Source organism: Leuresthes tenuis, unplaced genomic scaffold (genome assembly GCF_036924035.1).
Source record: "Leuresthes tenuis unplaced genomic scaffold, fLeuTen1.0.hap1 SCAF_15, whole genome shotgun sequence".
NCBI lineage: Eukaryota > Metazoa > Chordata > Actinopteri > Atheriniformes > Atherinopsidae > Leuresthes > Leuresthes tenuis.
In genome coordinates, this window is record NW_027325369.1 from 28,449,763 (window position 1) to 28,477,110 (window position 27,348).

At 40.2% G+C, this 27,348-nt stretch overlaps 1 protein-coding gene across 1 annotated transcript; it reads left to right on the forward strand.

Moving 5' to 3' along the window:
• Window positions 1-552: 552 nt before the first annotated feature.
• Window positions 553-27,312, forward strand: LOC140270359 (uncharacterized). Its single transcript, XM_072365499.1, has 5 exons — window positions 553-1,081; window positions 11,796-11,877; window positions 12,019-12,533; window positions 18,799-18,852; window positions 26,186-27,312. Exons 1-5 carry the CDS (start codon window positions 1,013-1,015, stop codon window positions 26,309-26,311), a joined length of 846 nt encoding a protein of 281 aa, XP_072221600.1. The 5' UTR covers window positions 553-1,012; the 3' UTR covers window positions 26,312-27,312.
• Window positions 27,313-27,348: the final 36 nt, after the last annotated feature.

The following is a 27,348-nucleotide window of genomic DNA, read 5'->3' on the forward strand; positions in this document are numbered from 1 at the left end:
TGGGTTGAAATCCAAGAGTACACTTAAAATACAAACTTTAGGTTATCAAATAAAAACATGCTTTCAATGCACTTTTACTTTAAGAATCCTGATAATATAATCTTGAAATAAACAAAGATAAATTTAACACAAAATTTGAATAAATGCACTTTAGCAATTGCAGATAACGTGACCTGAAAGTATCTTTTAATATTTTTCACTAAAGTGCGCTACAATATGACTATTTCAATGTGTGTGAAAAGTGTTATCGGCATACTTCCCATACATTCAATTTATTGTTGAATATGTGAGAATATTTTAAATATGATGATGAATATTTGAGCATACATCATTTTATATTAATATAAACTTTTTAAAGACATTTGTTTTATTTATCCTTTTGTTTATTTATTCAATTGTTTTTAAAACGACATCCCATGTTTATGAGCTGGAAATGTCAACAGGGAGGACAGCAGTGTGGCTTTAACTCTCAGCCCTCCTCCTCGGGAGAGTATGTGACGTCAGCCCGCAACTCAGCCAATCAGAGAGCAGTACGCTCAGGCCGGAGGAGAACTCTCCGTGTTCGTGTGGCCGATGAGCATTTGGTTGTGTGTATGTGTGTGAGTGTGAGTGTGTGCGTGTCTGAATGCGAACAAGTTGACATTATTTTTAATTTTTACACCTTCCAGTGAAAGCGTAAGAGCAGGCGAAGCTGGAAAAGATTAAAGAAAGCCTTTCCGCAACCAATGAACTCGAAGATACCAACTTTGCTCCAGGCAGCCTGTGAAAACAAGCCGCATCTACGCAGTTTAACAAATTTCGGTGCATCATCTTCAACGACTCCGTTCAACCTGGAGTTTAGGCTGCGTGGCCATAGACGGTGTAGTTTTGTCGTATTTGTGGCTGGTGGCACAGTTTAAGACCCGGTGTGCCGTTTGTGCGTTCGCCAATGAAGTTGCAGTAGCCGTCGTTTAGGAGACAGTAACGTTAAAGTCGGTCATTGAAGGGGAAAGCCATAAGCCACTCATTTAAAATGTTAAAGACGCTGACGAAGAAGCTTAGGAGACATTCACTCAATGAGATACATCCTTTCCAACTGAAGGTAAGTTGGACACAGTTGCTGTTGGAGTACACGGCTGTCAGCACACCTACACTGTAGTAACAGCACAGAACAGCTGAGAAAGACATTAATGTGTGTGTGAGAGCAGCGTGGTTTTACTTCTTGTCTTGTGACAAAGCAGCTATGAGTGCTCAGCTTGTAATCTGGCTGAACGGGTTAATAATAACTTCATTAACGCACTTACTCCTCTCTCTCTCTCTCTCTCTCTCTCACACACACACACGCACACACGCACTCAGGTAGTTCCCCATACTGAGCAGTCTCTCTGGAAATATCCCCTGTGTGCTCTGATATGTAAGCAGGCGTTGTTTGGAGTGTTCTGTCCCTATAAGCACCCATTCATTACCACGTTAGAAGGAATTTACTCTTTGTGGCTTTACAGGATGTTGCCAGATGTTTACAAAAAGATCCACGTCGCTACAAGTGCACTTTTCCTACTTGTATTTGAACTCATAAAGCAACAACAAAATATATTAGAAAGTTACTATTACGTACTTACTTAAAACAATATGATTGACCATACGATTAATAGAAAAACATATTAATGGCATACAGCACAGATATTTTCAGTATACTGGTAGACTTCCACTTTAGCACACAAAAGTACAATAAAAACACTTCAAATTCTGTTTTTCTACCATTTAATTACAACTAAAATACACTTAGCCCAAAAACTAGCTGTTCCAAAATTCTTCTTCTAACATTTAATGTACTTAACACATTTGTTTTTCACAGTTCATCTGTTTGTTATTTGAGACAGTAAATCAAGACAATAATGTGTCCACACACGCTGGCTTGAGCTTTTGTGTTAGAGAAAAGAGCCTTTCATAGCTTAATGTGTGAATACATTCAGGGAAGATGATTTGTTCTATACAAAGAGTAGGAAAACAAACATCGTTTCAGAAACTTTATGGTCGCGAGCTGTAATTGTCCCAACATCTACAGTTGTCCACAACTGAACCCACGTACGTGCTCCTCAATTGTTACTGCTCAGTTTGCATAATGCCTCTTTTTGGTGAGTGGAAAAGGGGAATTGTATCCTGCATGGGTCACTAACTTGCTCCGTTCACAACACTATTGTGCATCAACCAAGTGCATAGACGCATGGCAGCCATTTTGTGCCAAAGTGCTCCCCTTCAAAGGCCCAGGCGTGGGTACAGGGGAGAGTGTGCCATCCCTATTGTCTACTTTTGTTTATGTTTGTGTTTCCCTGCTCGGTGAAAGAATCCTTTCTTCTGAAAGCTGTTAGTGTGATGACAAGTTAGCTGTGAGTAATTCTGATACAGGAGATCTCTTGATACTCTAGCTATTGACAAAGCATTTCCACTGGCAACAGTACTGGTTAGAAAATCTGGAATCCAACCAGTTCAGCCTGCTCCAGTACCTGCATCCATGAAGAAACGTGTATTAGATGCAGTGTTTGACCCTCCACAGTGCAGGGAGACAGTTAATCAGTTTCTTATTTTAAAGATGGCTGAATCATTTTGAGCGTTTTTATTTGAAAGTCAGGTCCCCAATTAAAATACAAACACTGTTTAGAAATGGAGCAGCAAGGAAAGAGTAAACTGAGTTGAAAGTTGAGATTATGAATGCTGTTCTATGTGTCAGCAGTCACGATATTAAACAAATATGCAGGAAAATGAGAGGAGCACTGAGCTCATGTTCCTCCACAGCTGCTTCAACCTAATGTCCACATTAAAGTTAAGTTTTTCATTGTTCCCTCTTGAATAAGCAGACTTGTTGCTACACAGGGGGCTTGGTCGAACATTTTGCTTAGGGACCTTCCTAACTGAGTGAAATGACCCAGAAGTATATGAGCAGCAGCCATGATGAGAGCAGTTCTAATTCTCCAAAAGGCTAAGGAAAGGAGCTCCAATGCTTCCTTTAAGATCTCCTTTAGCATAGAATACACCGCACCATCCTTTATGATAGGGAGAGATCCTTCTATCCCACAATTCCTTGCAGCTGCTAACTTTGATTCCTGTGGATGAATATGAAGACATAAGGGTGAGTGTGAGGAGCCTGTGACAACAATATATTTCACTTTTTAAGCTTCAGCATGTATTATAGTGTGATATGTTTGAGAAAACCTTCTTGCAGCAATGTGATAAGTTTGGATTAAACAAAGTATATAAAGCACTTTTTGTTGAATATTTATTAAACATTATGTAGTCTTTATGCGGCAGATCCACATCTTGGCATGTTTGTGTGGTTGAATTAGGATTTCTTCTACAATCTTTCCTTTACACCATGTTTTCTATCAAGGTCAAGGAAAAGACGATTTTTTTAACTATTCGACTGAACCACTGGCTCTGGATTTTTGAGCATGACTGTCACAACAGTTTGGTTAGTCTAAAACTCCACCCTCAGCCTGTTATGTAAGAGTTGGTGCTACTGTAAGTGCAGTTTTCCGGGGCAGGAGTAAATCATTTTGGCAGTCAAAACTGAAAGAACTGGTTCTAAGTTAGGCTCTGGCTCCTAACAAGCTGTATAACCGATTTCCTGGATGTAAAACGCAAGGATGTATTTTTAGTGCTTATACTTACATTGATATTTGTGAGTGTAAACAATATAACGAATTGCCTTGGTTTCTATCTTTGTACAGAATCTTTAGGTTTGTTCAAACTGGTCTGGTGTTTATCGGCCAACATTTTGGCTCTTCTCCATCACCATATGTGGCTTGACTTGAACCAACTTATCAGGTACTTTTTTTAACACTTTGTCAGGGGAGGGTCCAAGCATTGTCGAAACACAGCGGACTACCGATTGGTCAGAGAATTCTCACCTGTGGGCATGACAACAATCTCTATTCTGGAGCATGAAAGTCCTGCACACCGGCACATTTCCTTGTTGTCTGAAGAGAAAAGGGATTAGAAATTAGTGCGCTTGCTTTACAAATCTGTGGGTTTGGTCTGCAAAACATGCAATTTGGATTTCTCACCTGTGTGCACGGATGGTTCATCCATGTGATAGATTCATAAGTCCAAGAGCACGTTTCTAAACCAACAGTAAGGAATTACATCTCTTTTTTTATCTTCTGACCTGAGGTGAGCTTTGTGGTGCACAGTTGTGATGCTCACTGTGAGATGATGTCACATACTGAAAGCTCTACTCATATACAAGGACGTTTTGTGACCCGTGTCACATATACATGTACAGTCTGAGTTTCAGAGAACAGTGAAAAGAAGTTGATCCAGCCCACATTTAGGGGACACTATCTGCAGCTGAGTTGTGTTGACTTGGATAGATGGATGCTCCTAGCTGCCCCTTGTGCACATGCACAGATAACTTGTTAGAGGCTTGGGATTCCTCACTTCCCAAAACAGAGTTGCACTGCAGCGTTTTTAGACCTTCGTGCTTAATAAATATCTGTGTAGTCGTACTTTTTCAGTTAGTAATGCAGGCTATCTGTTAGGAATGTGTCTTGTTTCAATCTTTTAGGAGATTGCTTCAGTGGTTATTTTCCAGGACGTGAAATTACTTCCAGAGCTTTGGAACACATTTTGCAAATGCTTTCACAGACGGGGTTGTGCTCCTAATGACATGTAAACTTGTATGCTTAAACATCATTCATGTGCCTCTTTAAAACGAGTCTGACTAACAGCAGGCACTGTTCCAGCAAAATAAAGTTAGTTTATATCTTATTAGATGACTTTAGTCCTCAGTTTGCTGACTTGTATGAACCCATTTCAGTCCATATTTCCAGTAGTCACCTTTAGTACAAACAGATTTTAGATTCTGGTTTGATTTAGTCTGGTTTGCACATCGCCCTGCTTTTCACCTGTAACACAGATCATATTTGAGTTTGAAGTTTGTGCAGTGGTCAGAGTCACTGGCTGAGTCCAGAATAACAAATTCAGTTCAGATTAAATTGGACTAAAGGTCTCATGAGGTCCTGTTACAGTGCTACTCCCAGGAGCTCACAATGGTCAACACTGCTTAAATCCACACCACGAAGAAAATCCAATCATGTGTGAGAAAAAGAGATTCAGCCATCTCTGACCTTGTGTTGTGTGTTTAATGAGTGGCGGAATGGAGTGTGACAGTGTCCATGTCAGCGTGGAGGGACGAAGCAAAGCAGATATGTGTGTGAACTTGGTGGTGTGTGTACGCTGTGACATTGCCATTGATCCAGCTTAGCAAGCTGCTCAGTGTTGCAAGGGACTGACAAGGATTTCATTCAACTGTTCTTGACACACAAACACACAACTCTTTGTCCATCTTTGCGTGTATGCACAAAAGCAGTTTTCATGCGTAATTCATTCAGTCTTCTATTCACTTTGCTTTTTTGTCTGAGCTCCATGAAGTATTCTTAATAGGTACCGATATAAGATTAGGATAGAATTAAGTGTCCATTGAAATTTATATTTCATATCTGGATTTTCTAATGAGCCTTTCTAGCAAGAGTAGACATGATAAAATCTTAGTTTGACCTCCGAGGAGACTTAACAATCCCTATAAATTGGGGGAAAAATATATGTTCACAGGTCATGGTCACAAATATGGTTTACAGGACTACACATGAGTCAAGGTTCAGATATGTTTTAGAGTACTTTAGTAGAGTAGATAATTCTCAGAATTGAGAACTGGCTTTAATCTGCCGCCAAGGCAGTTTGGTACAGCTCAGCACGTCTGCAGACGCCGTTCAAATCCTCGGCGCCAACATAAATTGAATAGTTGTTTTGTAAAGTAGTGGGTTCCTGTAGATTATCTGGAAAAAATAAGAAAATCACCATCAGTGCTCAAGTTGAAGACAATATTTGAATGATATGTGAGCAGAAAATAATGTATTGTCAGGAAGGGGCTGGCAGTGCTCAGCATTTCCGATACCATCATTGTTGAACTGTGTGATGGCAGTTGAAACTCACGTCCTCCTTTTCACTGGAGATTCATTGCTCTCTGAAGCTCAGACCTGTTTGTGCAGCAGCCAGTCAGTGGACTATTTAGCCTAATCCATGCCCAACCACGACAAAACTATACTCTGAAGCTTATTTGGTTCCCTAACAGGAACTAACAAGAACTTTCTTTCCCTGGGGCTAAAAGTACTCGGATTTGTTGGTTATAATGACGCTATTTTGTGGTTACTCTTTTACACATACACTACCTGACTTGGAAAAAAAATTCACAGCCTGGGTTGAACTAATAGGTAAGAGTCTGCCATTAATTAGCTGTGATCAGTGAACATTCACTAAACGAGCATGTCAGAAGACACATACTGCTGCTGTGGAGAAGACATTACACTCATGGATAGACAAGTAGATAGATAAGATAGATACAATATTTCATTTATTTAGAAGAGTCTAATTATTGATCTGCATCAAGCAATCAAAACAGCTAATGACATGGGTGAAACAACTAAAACTGGGTTAAGAAGTCTCAGACACATTATTAAAACGTGGACAGACAGTGATGAGTCGTCATCTTCAAGGAGGGAAACGGGGTTGGAAAAAGTTATTAATGATTGAAGATCGCTTCAAGGTTTGGTAAAATCAAATAAAAGTAAAAAATCAACTGTAGAACTCAAAGCAGTGTTTGGTAGTGAAAGTAGGGTCATTTCAACACTTCCACATGCACTATGTGAAGAGAACTCAAGGTATTGGGACTAAACAGCTTTGTGGCGTTAAGAATAACCCCGGCATAAAGATGGGACTCTGCAGCAATGGCAAAAGGTCGTGTGTTATGATGAGTCCAGCTGTACTCTGTTCCAGAGGGACAGGGTGAGAAGAGCGGTCCAGTGTCGACTACACAAGGCCGTGAGGGCAGCGCCTGCCTGAATATACTGAATGTCCATTTTTTTATCAATAGATTGTCTTCTCTGGTAGCATGGTCATGTTACAAGATGGCAATGCTGTGATTTACTGGGCTGAGCTAGTGAAAGAATGATTCAGGGAGCATGAGACATCATTTTCACACATGAACTGGTCACTATAGAGCCTAGAATTTAATCCCATTGAGGATCTTTGAGGTGTGCTGGAGAAGATGCAGCGATCTGAGATTCCCATCATCAGTACAAGATGTTGGTGCAGAATTGCTGCTGTTCTGGACAGAAAGTAATGTTGTGACATTGCACAAGCTTATCAAAATGACAGGGAATGTGTGCTATAATCAAAGCTAAAGACAATCCACCAAAATATTCGAGTGAGACTTTTTTTAGCCAGAACATAGATTTAGAAAACTTTAGAAAACAAAAAGGGGCAATTAACTCAAACATTTTGGTTTAAACACGACTCAAGGTGTTTAAAAATAAGTAATTTAAGATGATTGCTGTTATCAGTACTGAAGAGCCTGACAGTCGAAGGAATAAAAGATTTCATATGGATGTTTAGAGCTTTCTGTGGGGAGAACAATGTCGGCCAGGAGGCAGTGAAGAGAATGTGCTGGACAAGATGTGAAAACTAATGATAGTTTTTGTTTTGTGATTCACGGGATTCTCCCAGAGAGATGGCAAGCTGTTTGGTCAAGCTCCAATAATCTTGTAGCAGACTTTAACTGTACTTATAAGACTGTTCTTGTCAGTCAGTTAACCAACAAATAAAGACAAAAAGGTTTTCAGAAGAATAAAAGAATTAAAAAGAGTTACATAAGATAATATTACAGACCTTGGGAAGTGTTATTTTCTCTCTGTGCAGTGATATCTGTCATGTGACCAGTAATCAATTAAATATTCAAAGTAAAACGATGGTGCTGATTCTCCACTTAAGTTCTATTTAACCACAATAATGCCAGTCAAACTTGTAAAAACTGTCAGATTAATCCTGCTGCTGATTTAAAGGTGATTGGAAACGATTATGAGCTCAGTTAATTCAAGCAGCCTCTGTTTCTCATATTAGTGAAAACAAAAGATACTCATTCAGAACAGCTGTTCCCGATACTCCAGCATACAAGACTTCCACATTCTTGTCCATGTGTTGGAGGTTCCGGTATTTTGTTTTCCTATTTCTCACCTGTGCTGTGACTTCACCAAAATGTGGGAACACTGCAGCCACAAGCATTCGAGTTGTGCTGTCCTTCAGCTGAAACTGATACTTTTGGAAAAGTGATATTGATGGTTGTGAATCCAGGCTTAACCACAGAATCTCAGAGGGGCTGGAAATAAATTGTACATTTTCAGCAAATCTGTCAAGCCCTCTTATATTCGGTTGCTGTTAAACTGTTGCTGACTTAATCTTTGAACATAAGGTTAGTGATATATTGTGATTGTTTTAAGATGAAATACCATGAAAACATTCCCAATAAGCACCATATTATGGGAAAGTGGTGCTATAGTAGAGTGTGATGAATAAACCTCCTTAACTCCTATCTAACATAAAACTTTGCCTAACCATAAGCTGAGTATCAGTTTGGCAGGATGTTGTGTTTGTTGCAGCAAGCAATGCCAAACCAGACGCCATATCAGGTGTGGGTGACAGAAGAATGCATGAAACGCTGTGTTGTTGTCTCTCACACTTTAATAACCCCTCACATTATGATTAGATACTGTAACTGTCGAATATACAGTCATAATGTGTTGAGGCAATCCAGTTTTGACCTGATCTCGCTTTGCATAAATTCTAACCTTTCAGATACTGTATATGTTGTTCACGTGGCTGTAATGTGTGAACGTTTTTATGTATCAGGACACAATAAACACAGTCCGCTTCTGAGCAGGTCTTAAAATTAGAAAAATACAACCTCAGATGTTCAACAACATAACGTTCAGCTATCAGTGCCGTCATTTATTTACAAAAACTAAACCAAAATGCAGAAGCAATGCGTGATGAACAAAGTACACCCTCACTGCTTCCACAGGCATTAAGAGAGGAAGTAGCAGCCTGGTGCTCCTAATAAAATGTACTCATGCAATCATCAGAAAGTATGAGCGCCTCTTTGAAAGCAGTCAGTTCAGGTGTGTGTTTAACACAATGCCAAGGAGGAAAGACATCAGCAATGATCTTAGAGAAGCAATAGTTGCTGCCCATCAATCTGGGAAGGGTTATAAGGCCATTTCCAAACTATCTGGAGTCCATCATTCTACAGAGAGAAAGATTATTCACAAGTGGAAAAGATTAAAGACAGTTGTCAAACTTCCCAGGAGTGGACGTCCCAGCAAGTTCACCCCAAGGCAAGCGCACCAAAACATTTAAAGCTGTCAGATTGGACACAAAAACGCGTTTTTAGTTTTTAGCTGGGGTTCAGCATTGAGTGTGTACGATTGTGTAGATATGTGAGCTAAAGCGATTCAGATTCTGAAACACATCATTACTAAGACGTGAATCCACATCCTACATGTACTTTCCAGTCTGTGAACAACAGCCTCTGAGGCACTCCCTGGGGGGAAGGAAATACCAAATCCTTACCGTCAGCTTAACTTCTTGTCAGACAGACAGTGGTCGCTCTGTGGAGAAACTTCTAGAAATTCGGGTCAAAGAAACCCAAAAACAGAAGCTGCTAAATCTGTAGCTGTATGTGGTAAAATAGGAAAAATGAGTAAAGAGTGTGCTGATCTCACTGAGCATGAATACACATTTCAACTCATGTCTGCAGTGAATACAGTCAGGACTAGAATTTTACGAACCACGGACTTCACCTCATTGTTAGCATCCTGCTGCATCCTGACATTTTTTAATAAGTTATCTGATGTTTCATGGATGATTTCCAACAAGAATTCACTGCAGTTTACAGTGTAGCCAAATCCCTGAGCCAAAATACATTTCCTGCACACAGTTATCCCTCAGCATAATTTTCCTACAGAGTTCATGAAGTAATGCTGCACAACTCGAGACCACCACAAGGTTTCATGTCTCGAATGCTGGCGCTGGGCCTCTTCATTGAGAATCTCTCCCACAGCTCATGTGGCTTTGAAAAGCAAGAAGGCTGTACTCGGGCCACTTCCAAATATCTTTTTTGTCTTTAACATACTCTTGGGTTTTGTGCTTGAAGAGTGGTTATATATTACCACTCTTGGTATTATATAAGTTATATATTAACATTTTCTGTGTATTCTCATGCCATAAGTAAGTCATCTTTCTGTGGTGAACATTTACATCAGTCCACTCCATTTAAAGGTAAAGATGTATGTTCTACTAAGAAACCTTTATGTTTCAGTGGAACTAGTTTTAGTTGTAATATATTTAGTATTTTTTCAGTTGATTTTTGACGTTAAAACAGGGAGGTACAGCCATATGACGTAGCAAACAGATTAAGATATAATTATCCTGAACTATCTTTGAAACTAAAAACTGGATTTTCTATTCTATTGTGAAAACTCTCTTTTACTTATTGGCTGCTTTCCCCCCCTTTTCACACTTTTTGAAGAGCTTCAGAGAGAAGAGGAGGCGTGCGTGTGTGTTTTGCAAACTGGATGGGAGGACACTATGTCTGTATGGATGTGTGTAAGCTCACACACATGCACGAGCACAGATGGCAGCTGCTCAGCGAAGCCTCAGAGTGGTAATTACTGAGTGTGAGGCGCATTACTTAACTCTTAGCGTTGCAGACTGCAGGGTATCTGTATTGTTGCTGCTGCTTGTAAAGGAGGAATTGATTTTAAAGGGACAGACTCGTTTAGGTCGTGGGAAAAGAAAAAAGAAATGTACATTCTGACAACAGTGTGGCTTAACATTGTGCCAGGCTTGCTTTGTTTATTGTGGAGTGAAAGAGAGCTTAATTTTTTTTAAACTTTCTTGTGGCATTACCTAATATTTTTTGGGTCAGTTGCTCAAAACACCTTAAATTTTCAGCATAAGTGTGACACTTAAAGCTAAGAGCTTGTGTTTAGCTGATGGGCTCCCTTGAAGTCATTAAGGCATTTATTATGTTTTAAAAGGTTTTACAGTAGAAAAGCTTCATATTTTCCAAACTCAGAGCACTTTGATGGTAAGTCACTCACTAATCAAAGTACTTCATATAAAACTGTTAAAAATATATATATTTTAAGACTCAATAAATGAAGCAGCACACTGTCCAATTACTGACAAGAAAAAAAATCAGTGACATAAAACAGTAGAGCAATCATTGACTGGAAAGTGGGTGGAAAAGCACCACCTTGGAAAGTAACGTGAGCTGAAAGATCATAAATCATCAGTCAGTCAAATCTGAAGTTATGGTTTAAACGAGTACTCAAGGTCCAGGAACATTCTTCTCTGGTTGTGTTCATTTCCTTAATTTTTGGTCATAAACAGCCAAGTCGTGTTTTAGATTAGTTATGAAGTTAGATGAACCTTACATGTCGTTGCTAAATTCTTGAGAGATTACTTCAGTAGAAGATCAGAAGAAAGATTACCATTTCCAGCAAATCAGGAATCTTAAGGACAAGATTCAGGGGCGGAAAACTAAACTGGCTGTAACAAGAGTTTTAATGTAAGGTGTGTATGAATCTCAGTCATGTGCTTGAATGGAAGGCAACTAGACTTCTTTTCTTGGTTCTTGAAGACTTTTTGCTTCCTGTCTGAAAGGGAACTATCAGAATGGAAGAAATTTGTCTGGTGAGAGGTGAAACATCTTCAAGAAGTACAGTTTCCTTTAAGTATTTAGGGTTAAATGTCTGTTGTCTGGCATCCATTCTCTGATTTTAGTTAGAATAGATTAAACTAAAAACACTGCAACATTTATCCAAAGAAAAATGTATTTGACTTGAAAAAGGAGAATGAGGAGAAAGTCAGGGGTTAATTTCTCATGGCATATGTGTGCGTAAGTAAAGGCTGAATCCTTTTCCCAGATTTCTTACCATGGCGGTGGAGAGGGAGTTGAGAGCGATGACTCAGAAGGCGAGAACCAGGAGCTTGCACAAATTGACAGAGGTATGTGCTCAGAACCATCCAAGTTATTTTCTTGTAAATAATGATTCACACATGTTACAATCATGTGTTTTACATCAACATGATAGGTCTGTAAACTGTTTGTCTCAACCTTTTCCTTTGACATTTCTTGGCCTCCTCTAGAGAGACGGAGAAATTGCGCCCTCACCCCTTTGGCCACCAGTCAGCAGCACAACCAGGGTCCCCTCTCACCTGCCCGGTTGCGACGCCTCCGCCTCCTTTTAGATGCCAATCTGGATCGTCACTCATCAGAGGAAGAGCTTGAGCGAATCAGCTGTGGTGATAACAGGAAGTGGGTGTCTGTGCTCCCACAGCGCCACAGCGATCACCACAGCAGCGCCTCCAGCGATGAAGAAGTGCGAGACCTGTGTGGCTGCAGGTCGCCACCTGGCTCTGCCAGGCAGCTGGTAGAACCTGGCACTTGCTTGGCTGCCTCTCCCAGTCCTGTGCTGTTCAGTTCCAGCCCACCACGAAGCCTCAAGGCACCCCCGATGAGATTTCAGCTGCAGGTGGTGCAGCCAGTTGCACGGCCCATCATTTTGACACACTTTGACCAATCAGCACCTTACAGAAAGCATCGGCACAGCTACGGCGGGGAGCCAGGGAGACCCAGCCTGGATCTGGAAAAAATGCAACAGGTTAGTACCAGTTGTGCAAGACAAAACACACTCCGATAGTTGGGAAATTGCATGTTTGCAGAGCACTTTAAAACTATTACAGGTCATAACCAGTTTATTCTCCAACTCACAGTTATATCTGTTAAAGCAAATGATTAGAGGTCTTGGGGCCAAAACTATCTCAACCTGTTCTCAAACTTTAGATGGATAAAAAAACTGCAGAACTGGCACTGTCAGATTAACTGAACGTTGATTAAGACACCCAATGGCGATGCTCATCCATAGTTAATACAATATATTCAAGCCTGAACAAAACTAAGTACGTTTTGATCTCACTAAATCCACATTTTTTCCACTCTGACTAAATCTTTTAAAGGTTTAATCATTTTAACCCTCATAATTTCCTCAAACTCTGCGCTTTCTGCATGGTCCACGAATTCCCAGCTTTACTCCACCTTTGGATGGATTTGTGCTCGGTTGACAGAAACTGCCAGGTCCGAGTCATTTAGAGGTGAAGTAAGTACCAGTACAGTAAAAACCAGTACAGGTCACTGACACAGAGATCAGATGGCAGACGCAGTTGTAAATGACACTGAAACACATCAGAGACTCTCAGCTTTTTCTACATGATTATTTTTATTTAGTTTCAAACTTTAACCTGTCAACGTGGCAGATAGTTTCCTGATAGTTACTTGCCAAATGATAATCTACTTTGGCACTTGACAGGTGTTCGTTTCAGTTTCTAAAAATACCATTGTGAAACATTTTAAATAGCTGTTGTTTGTTTGTCAAGAACTTACATTGATGTGATATCAATGACATCAATGTGATTTTGGCAGAAACTGGAGGTTTGGGTTAAAATTCCCATGAAATAGTTATATATTCCATGAATGTATACGTTTCCCATAAAGCAAATGTAAGGGAAAATCATTCCATGTCAATTCTGTTGAAATTCAAAACTTAAAAAGGTGTTTGATTGGGTGCGTTTCATTAAAAGTCCCATTACTTTTTAAAAAAAATTTTGTTAGTTTTCTAGGAAATGATAAACTCATAAAAACCATTGGATACAAATGCAAAAAAAAAGACTTTTTTTTGTTTTAGATGGGACAGATTCTGGTGTGTTTGTGCTCTGTAAAACAAAGCAGATAAAATAAAAACATTTCAAACTTAAGACGTGTGAGAGCCGTCCAACATAAACAGTAATGGTGTAAGCTGCATTCAACAGCCTCTGCTGTAAGTTGCTCAGAAAAGGAAAACGATGGATGTTATTTCACAAAGTTCAACAAAGATCTGAGGACAAATTTTATTCATACTTTTGTATTAGTATAACATCTGTTTGATAATGTTTTAGAAATAGTAAATTTTACGTTTATAAAGTCTAAATACATGTAGAAAAGTTGGAAGTACAGGATGCCCATTCACATTTGATAAGATTAGAAGTATAAAGTGACATAAGATAGAAATACTCAAGTAAAGTTAAGGAGGGGTTATATTTTACTGCTGCACTTTGGTAAATATGCATTTGGCTGTGCAAGCTGACTTTTTTAATCAGTTAGTATTGCTGGAATTATCTCAAACATTATCTTCTTCTTACCCTCAGTGGGATGCTTAACATGGGGATTCAACTCAATTCTGGATAACCGGGGTACAGAATGAAGTCATTCTGTGTGTTTCATTGTGTTACACATTGTATTAGAAGATTGTGTGGTGACGACACTGAGTAGCCAGATTAATTTTCTTCCTACAAATACTTGGAAACCTCCCCAGGATGTAATTTTCTGCACAAATATCCATTTCACCCAGAGCTGAAGTTTATTTTTCAGTAATAGCAGCGCAGCTGTCACATGTAAATAGATATTTATCCAGACACTATAACAATAATCGAGGCGAAGAGCCAAAATCACAATGACGACTACCTTCAAAACTCAAACTCACACGGCCACACAAAACGCTCGCACAAGCAAACAAAGTCTTCCATTTTCATCGCCGGACGCTCACCAACACGGTGGTCTGGCTGGAGAGGGATGAAGGAGAGGGAGGCTAGGACGGCAGATGTCCGCCCTCATTTCTCACAAAGGCTGGTGAGCGAGGGGAAACGATGGAGGGGTGGAGGCAGAAGGAGAGGATTAAATAAACAACAGAAAATTGACAGCCACTAATGAGTCATGGAGAAGCTGGTCCACTAATCATTAAAATCCAATAGACTTGTTGGCCCACACTGTGGATGGGAAAGGGTGTGTGTATGTGTGTGTGCACAGGGGGAGAAACTGCAGGTTTCAGGGGTCCATATGTCTATGAGGTTTTTAGAGGGAAAGAACAGATGATGAGAGACAGCGGGCAGCACTGAGGGGTGAAAAGAAAAAATGATAAAGAGTGCATGTGTGTGCATCTATCATCCTGCCTGTCTGTTTGTGCCTGCATGTGTACATCCTCCTGTGTGTGTTTTTATCCTATATCAGTGTGTTTATGTATGTGTGAGAGTGTGTGCACACTCAGTCAAGTGGAATGGACGGTGCTGCAGGGAATACAAAAGGGGGCCTACAGAGGTAGCAAGCACACCCAGCCGGAGTCTCCGATTAACCCTTTAGATGAACAGCCTCCACTTACAAAATCGGCTTCAGCTTCTACACAGACTCCATGTAATATCTTTCACAGATGTTCTCCAGGAGGTTAAACCAAAGAAAGAAGTTGTTAAAAATGCAATTTAGAGGTGTCAGAAGAGCCAAGGGAATGATGTGTGAGAGGTATAGGGAGTGAAAGCTGAAATCCTTTTACATATTTGACAGTCAGTTAAATATGAGAAGCTTTTTTGCATCAGAAAACTCTTTAATGTTAGATTCACACTTCTGTGCAAAAGTGTTGATCCAACCCTTATTTCTTTATGTTTTGTTTAAAATCAACCAGACAGTTTAAGACATTGGCTGTTTTTGGCTGACCTACGATTTTTTTTAAAGCATATAAAGGCACCTAACTCAAGGGATGAACCAGTGTTGTGTTCAAACATAACAGACAGCTCATCAGAAAAGGCTGAGCTGTGCCAAATGAAAATCAGTGGCAACAGGTCTTATGGAGGGATGAATCCTCCCCAGAGCCCGGACCTCAACATTATTGAAGCAGTGTGGGATCATCTGACAGAGAACGGAACAAAAGCCAGCCAACATCCAAAGAAGAGCTTTGGTATGTCCTTCAAGAAGCCTGGAGAACTATTCCTGAAGACTACTTAAAAAATGACAGAAAGCTTGTGAAAGAGGGTTCAGACTGTGTTTGAGAATAAATGAGCTCAGACCAAATCGTACCAAATATTGATTTACTTATTTTTTGATGATTTTTCATGATTCAGTAAATCACTGCACTTATTTCCTGTTTTACTGGCAGTATATACAGAAATGAGGGGTGCCTCATAACTTTTGCAAAGAAATGAGACTAAACTCCGATCCAGTGCTTCTTAAGATTAATGGCTGGCAAGTTTGGCTATAGTACCCACGAGAGACCAGATGGGCCTGGAGTTGTACATTTATGCCCCCAGTTTCCCTGAAAGAAAGGGTTAAAGGGTCAGTGAGTTGCTTTCTTTTAGTGTCTGATAATCCCTGTTAATCCACGTCACAGATGAGGCTGCGCCATTTGTTGATGTAATTACCTCGGCAGAGCAACAGTTTGTGAAACAGATGCTGTTTATGGATTGCAAGAGAACAAAATGTGTTAAAAGTACAAGCAAGCAAACACTTGTTGCTCAGGTGTCCAAAGAACTATTTTATGCGGTCAGTCTGTTGGCTAATATATCATCTTATTTCCAAACAGTAGGCTGTGAATGCATTATCATCTACCAACTACACAGCGTTTGCACCATAGAAGACTCACAAAAAAAATATCAGGCTTACTTTAACACAAGCATGCTGAACCTTCCCTTCTTTGTGTTATATTTAGAACTTTATTTGTTGTTACAGTCTACTTTCTTTTCTCCCATCTGGTATTTTCTTTGATTAGAAATCAATTATTTTTTATTGTTCATGCATATGATGCTTGATAGCACAGCATGTGACTGCGATAACCAAACAGAATGCTTACAGCTGTGTAATGTTGCCAGGTTGGTGGGAATTTCCACCCTTTGCAATAAGAATTCATTCAAACAACCAAGCAAAACCACAACTTCCATCGCTGTGCTTACAAGGCTGCCAAAACTGTCAGCTTTGAAGTGTGTGTGTGTGTCTGAGCCATAACATTTCCTGGTTGTAATCTATGCTGTCTCCTACATATGCATAGCTGTTTTTAATATTTTTATTAATGATCTGTATTGGCAGCATTTCCATTAAGGCAGCCACACAAGCTTCATATTACTACTAACAAGTAAAACTACTGTAAAGGATTAAAGCAGACAGAAGTTGTCCCAAAGTATTCATAGTTCTCATGAGCAAGCAGCGGAATGTGTTTTTAATATCAATAAAGTTTAGACTCAACAGCAAAGGTTCGAATGTCTTTCCTGCAGGTTTTTTTATGATAATCTCAGCGATCCTGCTGCGCAAGCATAGGAGAGTCGAATCAGTTTTAGACCTGTCAGGTAAACAAACAGAAAGAACTAGAGGCTGATGTTAGCGGCTCAGCTGTTCACAGCAGGGAAAAACTGAACCCCACATCGAGCCCTTGGGTGCCTCACCTGGATAAAAGGCGATAGCGACGCTGTAGTGCACCAAACAGTGGATACATTTTATGTTTAAATATCTGCACGGCACAGGGGAAAGTCTTATAAAACACTTTTTGCTTCAAAGATAAACATCTAAAAATGACTCTTAACATATAACATATACGGTCAGTACATTAACATAAACAGCTGAGCTGAGACAACTGTTCTTGTTTTAGTATATTTACACCGGCGATGAATTGACTTGTTTACTGAATAAGAACGACAGTCTGGAAATGCTTTAAGTAACTGTGAGTTGACACGTAATTTTAATGGGCTGGTTTTATGTCACAGTTTCTGACACTTCAGCTGTCTGACAAAAGAAAATATGTGAATGAGAGCAGCTTTATTAGGAATTCAGCTGTGTTAACATACAATTACACTTTTTACAAAAAGGTGGAGCTTTGGAGCATGTGTAAAGCGCCTCGGCCCATTTGAGTCTAGTTGAGCATACACATACAGGAGTGATTTAAACCCCAACCACATTATCTGGCTTTATTAGCTGGTTTTGAGTAGCTTGATTTTGTATAATTTCGGTCAAACCAACAAGTTTACATGTATTCTGGTTGGACTAATGCAGTAATTAGTATTCTCTAGTGTCAAAAAAACATGCATAGTGATTAAAGTTTCTATTAAAGATTAGCCTACATAGTTTGAACAACTTTATTTGTTTTGCAGCTTTCAAGTTTATCAGCAGTTAACTGATATTGAAGTTATTGAAACCACTAAATAAACCACCACACAGAGACAAAAGCTATAAAAACCTCCTTTTGTTTTGCATGAATAACAACGATCTTTAGAAGAAATATTCAGTGAGTTTGCTCTGACTGTGCAGCGATAAAGCTGAGGTGTGGGGCTGCATGTGTAGGATGATGCAAGAGGACAAAATTATCCCTCGCTATTGTTTTGGTATAGAGTGAGCGTTATAGTGTTTAAGCAGCCTGCTCTCAGATGGACTTTTGTGGCAATGATACAGACAAGATGAGGGTTGGCAGGAGGTGAGCATGAGGGCAAGTGAACAGCAGCTTTCTCCCACATCACAACAGCAGGAGTCTTGTGTTTCCATTCTTTCCTGTGTTCCTTAGAAGCTGCCTCCCCTACTTGAGACAATTCAGTGATTGTGTGGTCCCTCCACCCCCACTGTTTTTCTTTTTTCTCTGAGAATAGCAAAACTGCGTGGATGTGGAGGGGAGTGGGAGACAGGATATTGCATAAGCTTCATTGACCAACTGTTTAGTTTAGTGAGACAGCTGGATTTGCTTCTCTTCCTCCTTCAGCCTGATTCAGCCTCTTGTCACGTCATATATTGGTATTAAAATAACACATTTAAAACGCCTGAATGTAGTATGATACTGAAATTGAATCAGTACTCACATGCACATAAGCCTGGAGCAGCCTTTACACACACACAAACCACTGCAGTGTGAGGTTTTACATTCGAAAAATGTAACTGTACAAGACAAAGTGTCCAAGTTACATAAGAATGGAGACTTGAAACCATTTGTGGATTGTCACATTCAGCCACAGAGAAGCTGCTGCACAGTTTTCAATGTGTAGACAAAGAAACTTTGCCCTTCCACAGCTGTCATTGAGCATTCCTTTTCTCCACAGAAAATGCTGCTGAAAAAGAACTGTGGAGGGAAAACGCGAACCATGAAGATCCGGGTGAGTTTATTTTTATCCATTATTTACATACTAAACAAACAGACTGCGTCTAACCAAATAAAACCAACATATTATTGTACAGCAACAGGTTTCCCCAAGGGCAGGTCTTAAAACACCCTCAAAAGAAAGTTAAGAGGGGAATGTCTCTATTTTGAAACTCATTCCATTTAGGAGGAACATAAAAGTGAAAGCAGCTTTACACAGTTCATTCAACCGCAACCTCTCGGTGTTAAAACCATGACCTGGTTACTCTAGGACAGCTACAAACTTTGTTGTGTCCAGTCTCAGGTAGGAACTTTTTTTTCTTTTTTTTTTTTCTTTTCCTACCAATCCTAAGCTCTGCCACTGTGAAAAGGTGTGCATCTGCAACGCTGCTGAGAGCATACATGGCTGCAAACGTTAAAGTTGTCGTCCTTCGGTGAGCTGCAATGTTTGCTAAAAATACTACCCTGCTGGTCTCCTTTTCCAGCTGAGTTTTTGAATCTTCTAAAAGCCTCCAGAACCGAACCAATGAGTCAGGAAGTTCCTTTCTTTGGTTCTTCCTCGATGAAGTAACTGCATCACTTTGGATGTTTCCTCAGGATAAAGTCTCTGCACTACAGAGATTCACTTTTAAGACAGCAGTTGCTTGCATTTTTGACAAGATAGTTGTTGATTTCCACCAGTTGACTCAGGTGTGGCTTTCTTCACTGGTTTAGTGGCCACTTTATTCATATGTGTCTGTTTCAGATTAGTATGGCTGAACAAGATCATTTTCAATGCCATCCTGAAGTCTAGCACTGCTGCCATGTTTAGATAATAACGAAGTTGATCCCACAACTTATCCAGTTTTGGTTACATCCTGCCACAGTATCACAAGCACAAGCCTTAAATAGTTTCTAAATTAAATTGATAACAAGGATTTTCTTGAGTAACCAGTTCATGCTTTAAAGGGTCAAGTAAACATCTCTGTCAAACCAAAACAATCTACAGGAAGTATATATATTAAATGTCTTACAGTCGACGAGACACATTCCACTTTTAGTTAGAACCCTAAAGTTGTATCTATAAATGGTTTTAATTTGATTATCAAAACAATTTTAGCTCTACTGTCCGATGCTAATTGACACAACCAAATGTTTATGGCAGGTATGTATCAGAAGTGGAAATTTTTTTCCTATATGAGCAACAGGCAACATGATGACAAAGGTGCGTGCTCAACAAGGGGCCAAAAAGCAGTGCTCGTCAAGGTTTGTCAGGCAGCCAGGCTCCTAAACGGAGATGATAAGGCACTTACCTCACCAGAAGACATGGGTAGAATGACCTTTTTGCTAAGAGCAGAAGAGGATAGTTGATTCAGGCCAGTAAAAGAGTCCCAAAGACAGAGAAGTATCTGCAGCATTTACTTTGTGTCTCAAAGTGCAAAACTCTCTTCTCACAACACCATGAACATCATCATGTGCATCATCATGTGCATTTAGGGGTTCTTATGTTTAAACACTGTGCATGTATATATATCAGTCGATGCAGTTTCTCATCGGGACATACTTAATCACTCTTTGTGCTCAGACGGGGTCATTTCTCCAAATATATCATAACAAATATATTTGTGTGGTCCAAGCTAACAATGTGATCAGCTCCAGTCACTGCCCCAGACTAAACTGGCTGTTGCTCAGGTCTTGTACAGTATCTTCGCAGTAGACTCGGTTTCTGCTAATCGTGGCAGGTTGTAAAGTACAACTCGTGCCGTCATTTATACTTCTCAAAAAGCAGGAAAGATAATTCTGAAAAATCACCAGCTTACATTTTCCATGAAGTTTTTGTTAAACCTCTAAACTATGAGATGATATTCTAGGATTTAGTAATTTCATCATTGGATCAAGAAGAATTTACAAACAGAGAAAATACATGTTGACTAAGTTCATTGCAGTCTCCTGCTGTGGTTTTTGGCTGACACCGTTAATGTTCTGGGGTTGTGAGAACCAAATGTCTGTCTCATGTGTTTCTTTGTGGCACTTTGGTCACTTGCTCTTATAATTTATTTATGCAGGCATGACTGACATGTAGAGGACTCAAGGACTCATGTAATACCATCCCTCAACATCAACAGTGATTAATATTTTTCTTGCTTCTTGACGGGTGAATTAATATACTTTATAAAGGCTACTGGCAGCTTATTTGCTTGTGTAGCATCACTTTTTTTTCTTTAAGTGCTTTATATAACAGAAAAGTCCTCTAAATACAAGATGGACACAGTAAGCAGTAAGTGGTTTGGTTCTAAATAAAATCTTGAAGATTAGTTTGAAGTGTGAAACAATAGCTTTACTTTCTATATCTTTTTGCATCTTTAATAGTAGAGTTTTAATTATAAAATTATAATGGTCAGAGAATATAAACACAGATTGCACACAGAAGCCTCCGTCTTATGCAGGTGGTCCAGGATCAGGGTGTCAATTACAGCAGCGATAAGGTCGCTTGGTTGCCCTGTGAACAGCCAGGCCTGTCCTGTCGCCAACACCTTGATCTCCATCCAACTTCATATTGGGACAGCATCTGGCTTCAGTGTTTGTTCCCATGCCCTGCTAGCTGCAAAGCTGTGCATGAGACGCCTGAAAATCTGATAGCATCATGGAGTTATCTTGCAAATGGCTGAACACTGCAGTGAGAATTAAAACAGAGAAAAAAGAAGAACCTGGTTCAGGTTTGGTTTATCTCACTCAACAACATTTCAAAGCACAGGCCTTGTACCATTAGTGGTCTGGGAAGTGCTGAATAGCTTCGTAACTACAAAACTATTTTCCCAAGATTGAGTCCTGATTGATCCAATAATCATCTACCGGCTCAGCACTGAGCTGTGTGCGTGGTAGTTTTGTTTGAGGGAAGCTTGCAGGAGTGTCGACTGGAACGAGCCTCGACATCTTGGCAGAGCAGGGTACTCCAGAAGGATCCACAGTGTGGTGAGAAAAGTGACGTTATTATCACGTTGTGTGGGATAGTGTGAGTGGAACCTTATCACACACACGCTTATGTGTACACACACATGCACTAACTGTAGCAGCATCTCGTGCTGAAATCTTACAAAAGTTCTGATTCTGCCCTGAGTGTTTTATATTTTGCTTCCAAGCAGTCAGACGTTCTTGTAATCTTTTGAAGTGGTCTTGAGCAATAGTTCTTCAGGCTTTCTGAAGGTCTTTTCTTTGGACATTGGCTACTTTCAGAGGAATGTGTTTTCTTATTAAGGCACTAAAAAAACTATCAACAGCAGAGGATCAGCATCTTAAAGTGACGTCCTTACGAAAAAGCAAAAAATCCAGCAAAGACCTGACAAAGGACCTGAGAGATGCATCTGTTCCTTAAGACTAGTTAAAGAAATGACAGAAAGCTGTGTTGAAGAATAAAGGTGCTCATACCAAATATTGACTTTCAAGTTCGTTAGAATTGTACAAACTGATGCCTTATTAACTATATTTACATTCATGTTTGCACGTTTTAGTTAAAGACTGCACTTCTTCCCTGCTTTCCTGAAAATATATAAAGAAACGAGGCTGGCTCAACACTTTTGTACAGTACTGTTTGCATTGAAGTTTGTATGATGAGCAAAAATGTGAGGAGAAAGGAACTGAGGATGATTTCTAAGTGAGTGGCGATGAGAGGTAGAGCAGAGGAGGAGGAGGAGGTGGAGTGCTTGTGGTTCCCTTGTGGTGTATTTCCAGGGATGGAGTCATTTTCCATTTATAGCCTGGCCGGCTGTTTAGCTTCTCTGAAACATACAAGTATTGCTCATTATCCTCTCTTCTCACTGGTGGAGCTGGTAGTGTTGTCCCTGTCAGTGACGTCTGCGGGCACTGGGTTTGTTCCAGCTCATAGATTTTACTTGAAGTGAGTACACAGTGAGTATTAGAGGCATTTGGAGGCTTGTGTTGACTCTCTACTCTTTGTGTCACTCTGTACTGTGCGGCACTCATCTGTCCCTCACTCTTTATCTGCAAACCCTTGGTTTCCTGGACACGAACCAGAACAGACACTGGATCTGACAGGGCCCCTACATTTCAAGCATTCAAGCATGGGAGTAGTTGCAGGGGTTAAGGAGGTCGATGATGGTTAGTGTGTGTGTGCTTTAAGAGGAGGGGTCATGTGGAAGCAGTTGGGGAAAAAAAAGATTTGGCTGCAGTTTCTGCTGCTGAGGCCTTTTCCCTTCAGGGTTTGGAGTTGAATAGGAGTGTGAGTTGAAGGCTGCAGCAGGCAGGAATGATAGCGTCTGGTTTCAGCCGCCATAAAGAGGAGGTGGCGAGCAGGGCGACGATTGATCGAGGTGACGGAAATGGTGCAGATATGGAAAAAGTGGACAGAGGAAACTGCTGCATGTTCTTTGGTTTTGATTGAGGTTAATTAGATGGGTGTGATGCAAAGATATGTGTGGCTCCTGCAGGACAAACACGATCATGCAATGATTTAACAACTTATCTTGAAGTTGGATGATAGATTAGCCTAGTTTATTTATACTTTTACATAACATTTTATTTCAGTCAGGACCACTTGCATCAAAAAGATAATATATAGCCATTTATAAACCATTTCTACAGGAGAACATGGAATGCTTGAGGTAGAGAGCAAAGAGTATTCAGAGTTCAGAGTGAGCAGACAAACATGACAATCAGTGCGGTTACATGCAGGCAATCGGATCAGATTAATGGCTAAATTACAATAAGATTGAGTCATTCAGCTCATGTAGACAGCTTAATCTGACAAGAAATCGAATCGGATCGGGTTACTTGTGATCGAATTAAGACTCCGAGATAACGATGAACGTGCATGTAGACAACAGTGGATCGGATCGAGCATTCTGCGCAAAGGAACAAACAACGCGATGGAGAATGCGCCGTTGTGCAGCGTGTTTGTGCCATAACCAGCTCATCACAAATGTAGAAGGATGTAGCTTCATCTTGCTCTTCGTTCGCCATATTTCTCGAATGCCTTAATTCTATTGTTGTTGGTGGTGAAGACGTCAACCGGAAGTGGCTCTATTAGCGATAATTGAAATGAGTACAGCGCCACCTATCTACTGTGGTATTGTATGCTTTGTGCCAGTGACTCGATTCATTCCCCGTCATATATCCAAGAATAATTACCCTTGCTCATATAAGGAGCATAACCCAACTATAGCTATAATTGAGTTAATCTCATCATGTAAACCCACTGAATGATACTAAAGAAGAAGCAGATCGAGCAGCTGATGCCCCTAGTGGACTAATGCTGTATTGGATTTCAGTCATGAGGAACAATGACAATATGACAATAACAACTTTATTTTAAACTTTTTAAACTTAAAAAATGAATCAGTTTTTTTATTGTTATTAGTTAAGAGATATTTTTCTCAACTCACATTTGACAAAGAAATAATTTATCGTTTCATATAAACAGCATAAATGTGAAACTCTACAGTCTGTGAGCTTCCACCATAAAGGTGGCAGTCAAATACATAAATGTGAAAAAATGGCAAACATTTTGCATGATTTAAGAATTATAGCTTCTACTTAGATGATCAGCTCACTGATAGTGGGGATGTGGGGCCATGTTTAAACACGTGACTGTTTAATTCAGTGAATTGAGAGAAGCCCGAGTAGCTTAAATTCTCTTCTTAAATCCCCAATATACAGTGTTTATTTACTTTGCCAATTCTAATAATTTCAGGGCTAAATGCAAACATTTTTCCTCTTCTCATAGACCAGGATGCCCACTAAACTTTACCTATTGAACCCAATCTAGGCCTAATTGAGCTTGGATGTCTGTGGACCATTTAGTTGTATTTGGTGTCTTCTTAACCAAAATGTTGTGGCTAGGGCTCTTCCCTTCTTACATGTGAGGAGGAATTGGAGGATTCATACAGTTCCAAGTCTACCTTCTTGATTCTGTGTCCTAAAATACGATGCATGTGACCGTTTCTTTGAAAAGGGTTAAGAAGCCTCTCATCAGGGTACACTTGAAGATACATCTGAAAACACTCACATCTACTTAGTATTGAGGTAACTTGGGTGACGCATTCACATAGGACTTCACCTGCATTTGTTCACAAGCTTAGTTCAGAAGTTTATTGTAGCAAATCACAACAAACGTCGTATAAATTCAATTACAAACCAGTTCATTGTAATGCAATAATGTTAGATTACATTGAAACTCTTCAATTCAATCCCCCATCTTGAGCATCAGTAAGAAAAGGTGCATCATGGGAGGTCCCCCAGCAGTCTAGGCCTATAGCAGCATAACTATGAGATGTTTCAGGGTCACCTGAAACATCTTACTATAAACTTACTATAAGTTTTATTAAAAAGCAAAGTTTTAACCCTGATTCTTAAAGGTAGATCGTGTTACTTTTTCAAATTTAAAACTAACACGTAATACGTGCTTCCTAAAAACAAACCGTGTCGTGTTTTTCTCGGAGGACAGTCTGGAATCCTCTCATCTAAGTCCTGCTAAGTCATTTATCAGCAAAAAGCAAATTATAACACAAAAGCTCAAAGGGGTTTAATTTAAGCCTCCCACTGCTGGTTTTTGTGTCTTGCTTACTTTGGCTCGTATACGTCAGTCATCCTGCAGATGTGAACGCAGGATGACTTAACATTTATTGAGAGCCGTCCTGATGTACGACTTCCCCTCCTGCAGTTGGACTGGCTTGCAGCTACCATATGGAGAAGTTCTTTGCAGAGTTCACATCTTTCATGTTTACTACAACTTCTAACTGGACTGTGATGTTCCTCATGCCTGACTTTTTGCCTGTTTAAATCAACATTAGTGTATGAGACAGCTCTGACTTGTTTTGGGATTTGTTGCTGAGTTACTGCAGCTTGGTCGTCAGTTATGGATCCCTAAAGATGTTGGCTGAAGTCATAGCAACACCTGTGGCCCAAATACATGGGATTTTTTTAAATGCACTGATGTCACTGGAGTCAGGTACAGTGATGCATTTGTCTCACTTAGTCTGCATGTAATCAGCTCATTGCAGCTTCTCACAGACTTCAGCAGCCTCTGGAGAAAGTGCTGCCTCACTGCCAAATCCAACAAAGTCATTTCCTGTCGTTTCCTGTGGGGAGGAAAATGACTCGGGCTAATTTTAGACGGGGGGCCTGTCGAGCCACAAGAGGGGGAGGAGGTGTCTGTGAGTGGAAAAGCATTTATGTCACTAAACCTGCAGTGAGAGTGAAATAAAATCTGTGTGAAAATGTTCTCATGAGGTGTAGTTATTTTCCACAATGACCAGAGAGGTTTTCACTTCTCTCTTAGGTTTTAACCTCGCTGCTCGTTTAAACAGTGACTGAGCAGTACCTCTGACGCCTCTGTCAACTCTTTGTGTCCTCAGAATCTGACCAGCAATCGTCCTCCGCCGAGATACACCTACGACCCCTCCATCTTCGCCTTCCGCTCCTTGAGCACAGCGCCCCCCTGCAGCCCCCTGACTCCATCTGACGATCCTCCCTGCTCGTAAGCCAGACACCGGCCCACACACCCCCGCCTCTTCATTCCCAGACAGCTGCTTTTTTGTGGCTTCTGCAGCAAGATCAAGGAGTGACTGTTCTGAAACTGACCGCTGGAGAGACATTTGTTTGATTGTGGAACTGTTGCTCTCTCAGGTAATCCCTCCCTGTCACTTTGATCATCGCTGAATAAAAATGGCAAAACACTACATTTCTGCAGATACGTCAGGTGTTTTCAGGCGGTCATGAAACAAACATGAACTGCGGACCAAAAAGGGACAAGACCACCCATTCTGAAGCCTGAACTCCGTTTTAGTTTGGATCAATATTCAAGGGAAATAAAGCATGTTAGACAATCAAATGGTTCCAGGGTTTCTTCCTCTAAACAAGGCGAGGTGAGTCATGTGCTATCTTGTATTTGTTGACATGAGACAGTGGTCACATGTATCTGTCTGAAAAACTACTTCTTTGGATGTGTTACTGAATATGCAGGTCATGAGCTGTACCAGACATGTATGACCGTAGTTGAATTGTTGACCTTTGATGATGTCTCTTAATGAATATGACACTTGTAGTCCAGGTCAGTTACTCATACCCTCTTTTCTTGCATGAATATCACAGTTTTGCAGAAAGAGAGATCTGTGAAAGGAAGTATGATAGTTTGCTGCACATTCGTTTGCTAAACGGTGCCGCGTTCTGCATAGCCTACTTGTAGTGTGCCATTTCTTTTTTTTTCAATATTGTACCTCATTACTTTCTAGGTAGAAGAGGACCACTGGTCATAGCTACAACATCCCAGTGTTTCTAAAGATCTCTTAATGCCTTGAAATGACATTCCTGTTGTATGAAATTAAACTTGAGGTACTTCTCAGCCCCTGAAATAAGCTGACGAATCGATTGAACACAATGTCACCACTGTAACTAAGATTCCGCCGAAGTGAATGTAACATTGTGACATGTTTTCGTCCATTGTTGCACAAAAATGAATCAATAAAAGCCTTGTGGCCCCTTGTTTTGGAGGTGATTTTATTTTATTTAGATGGTATGC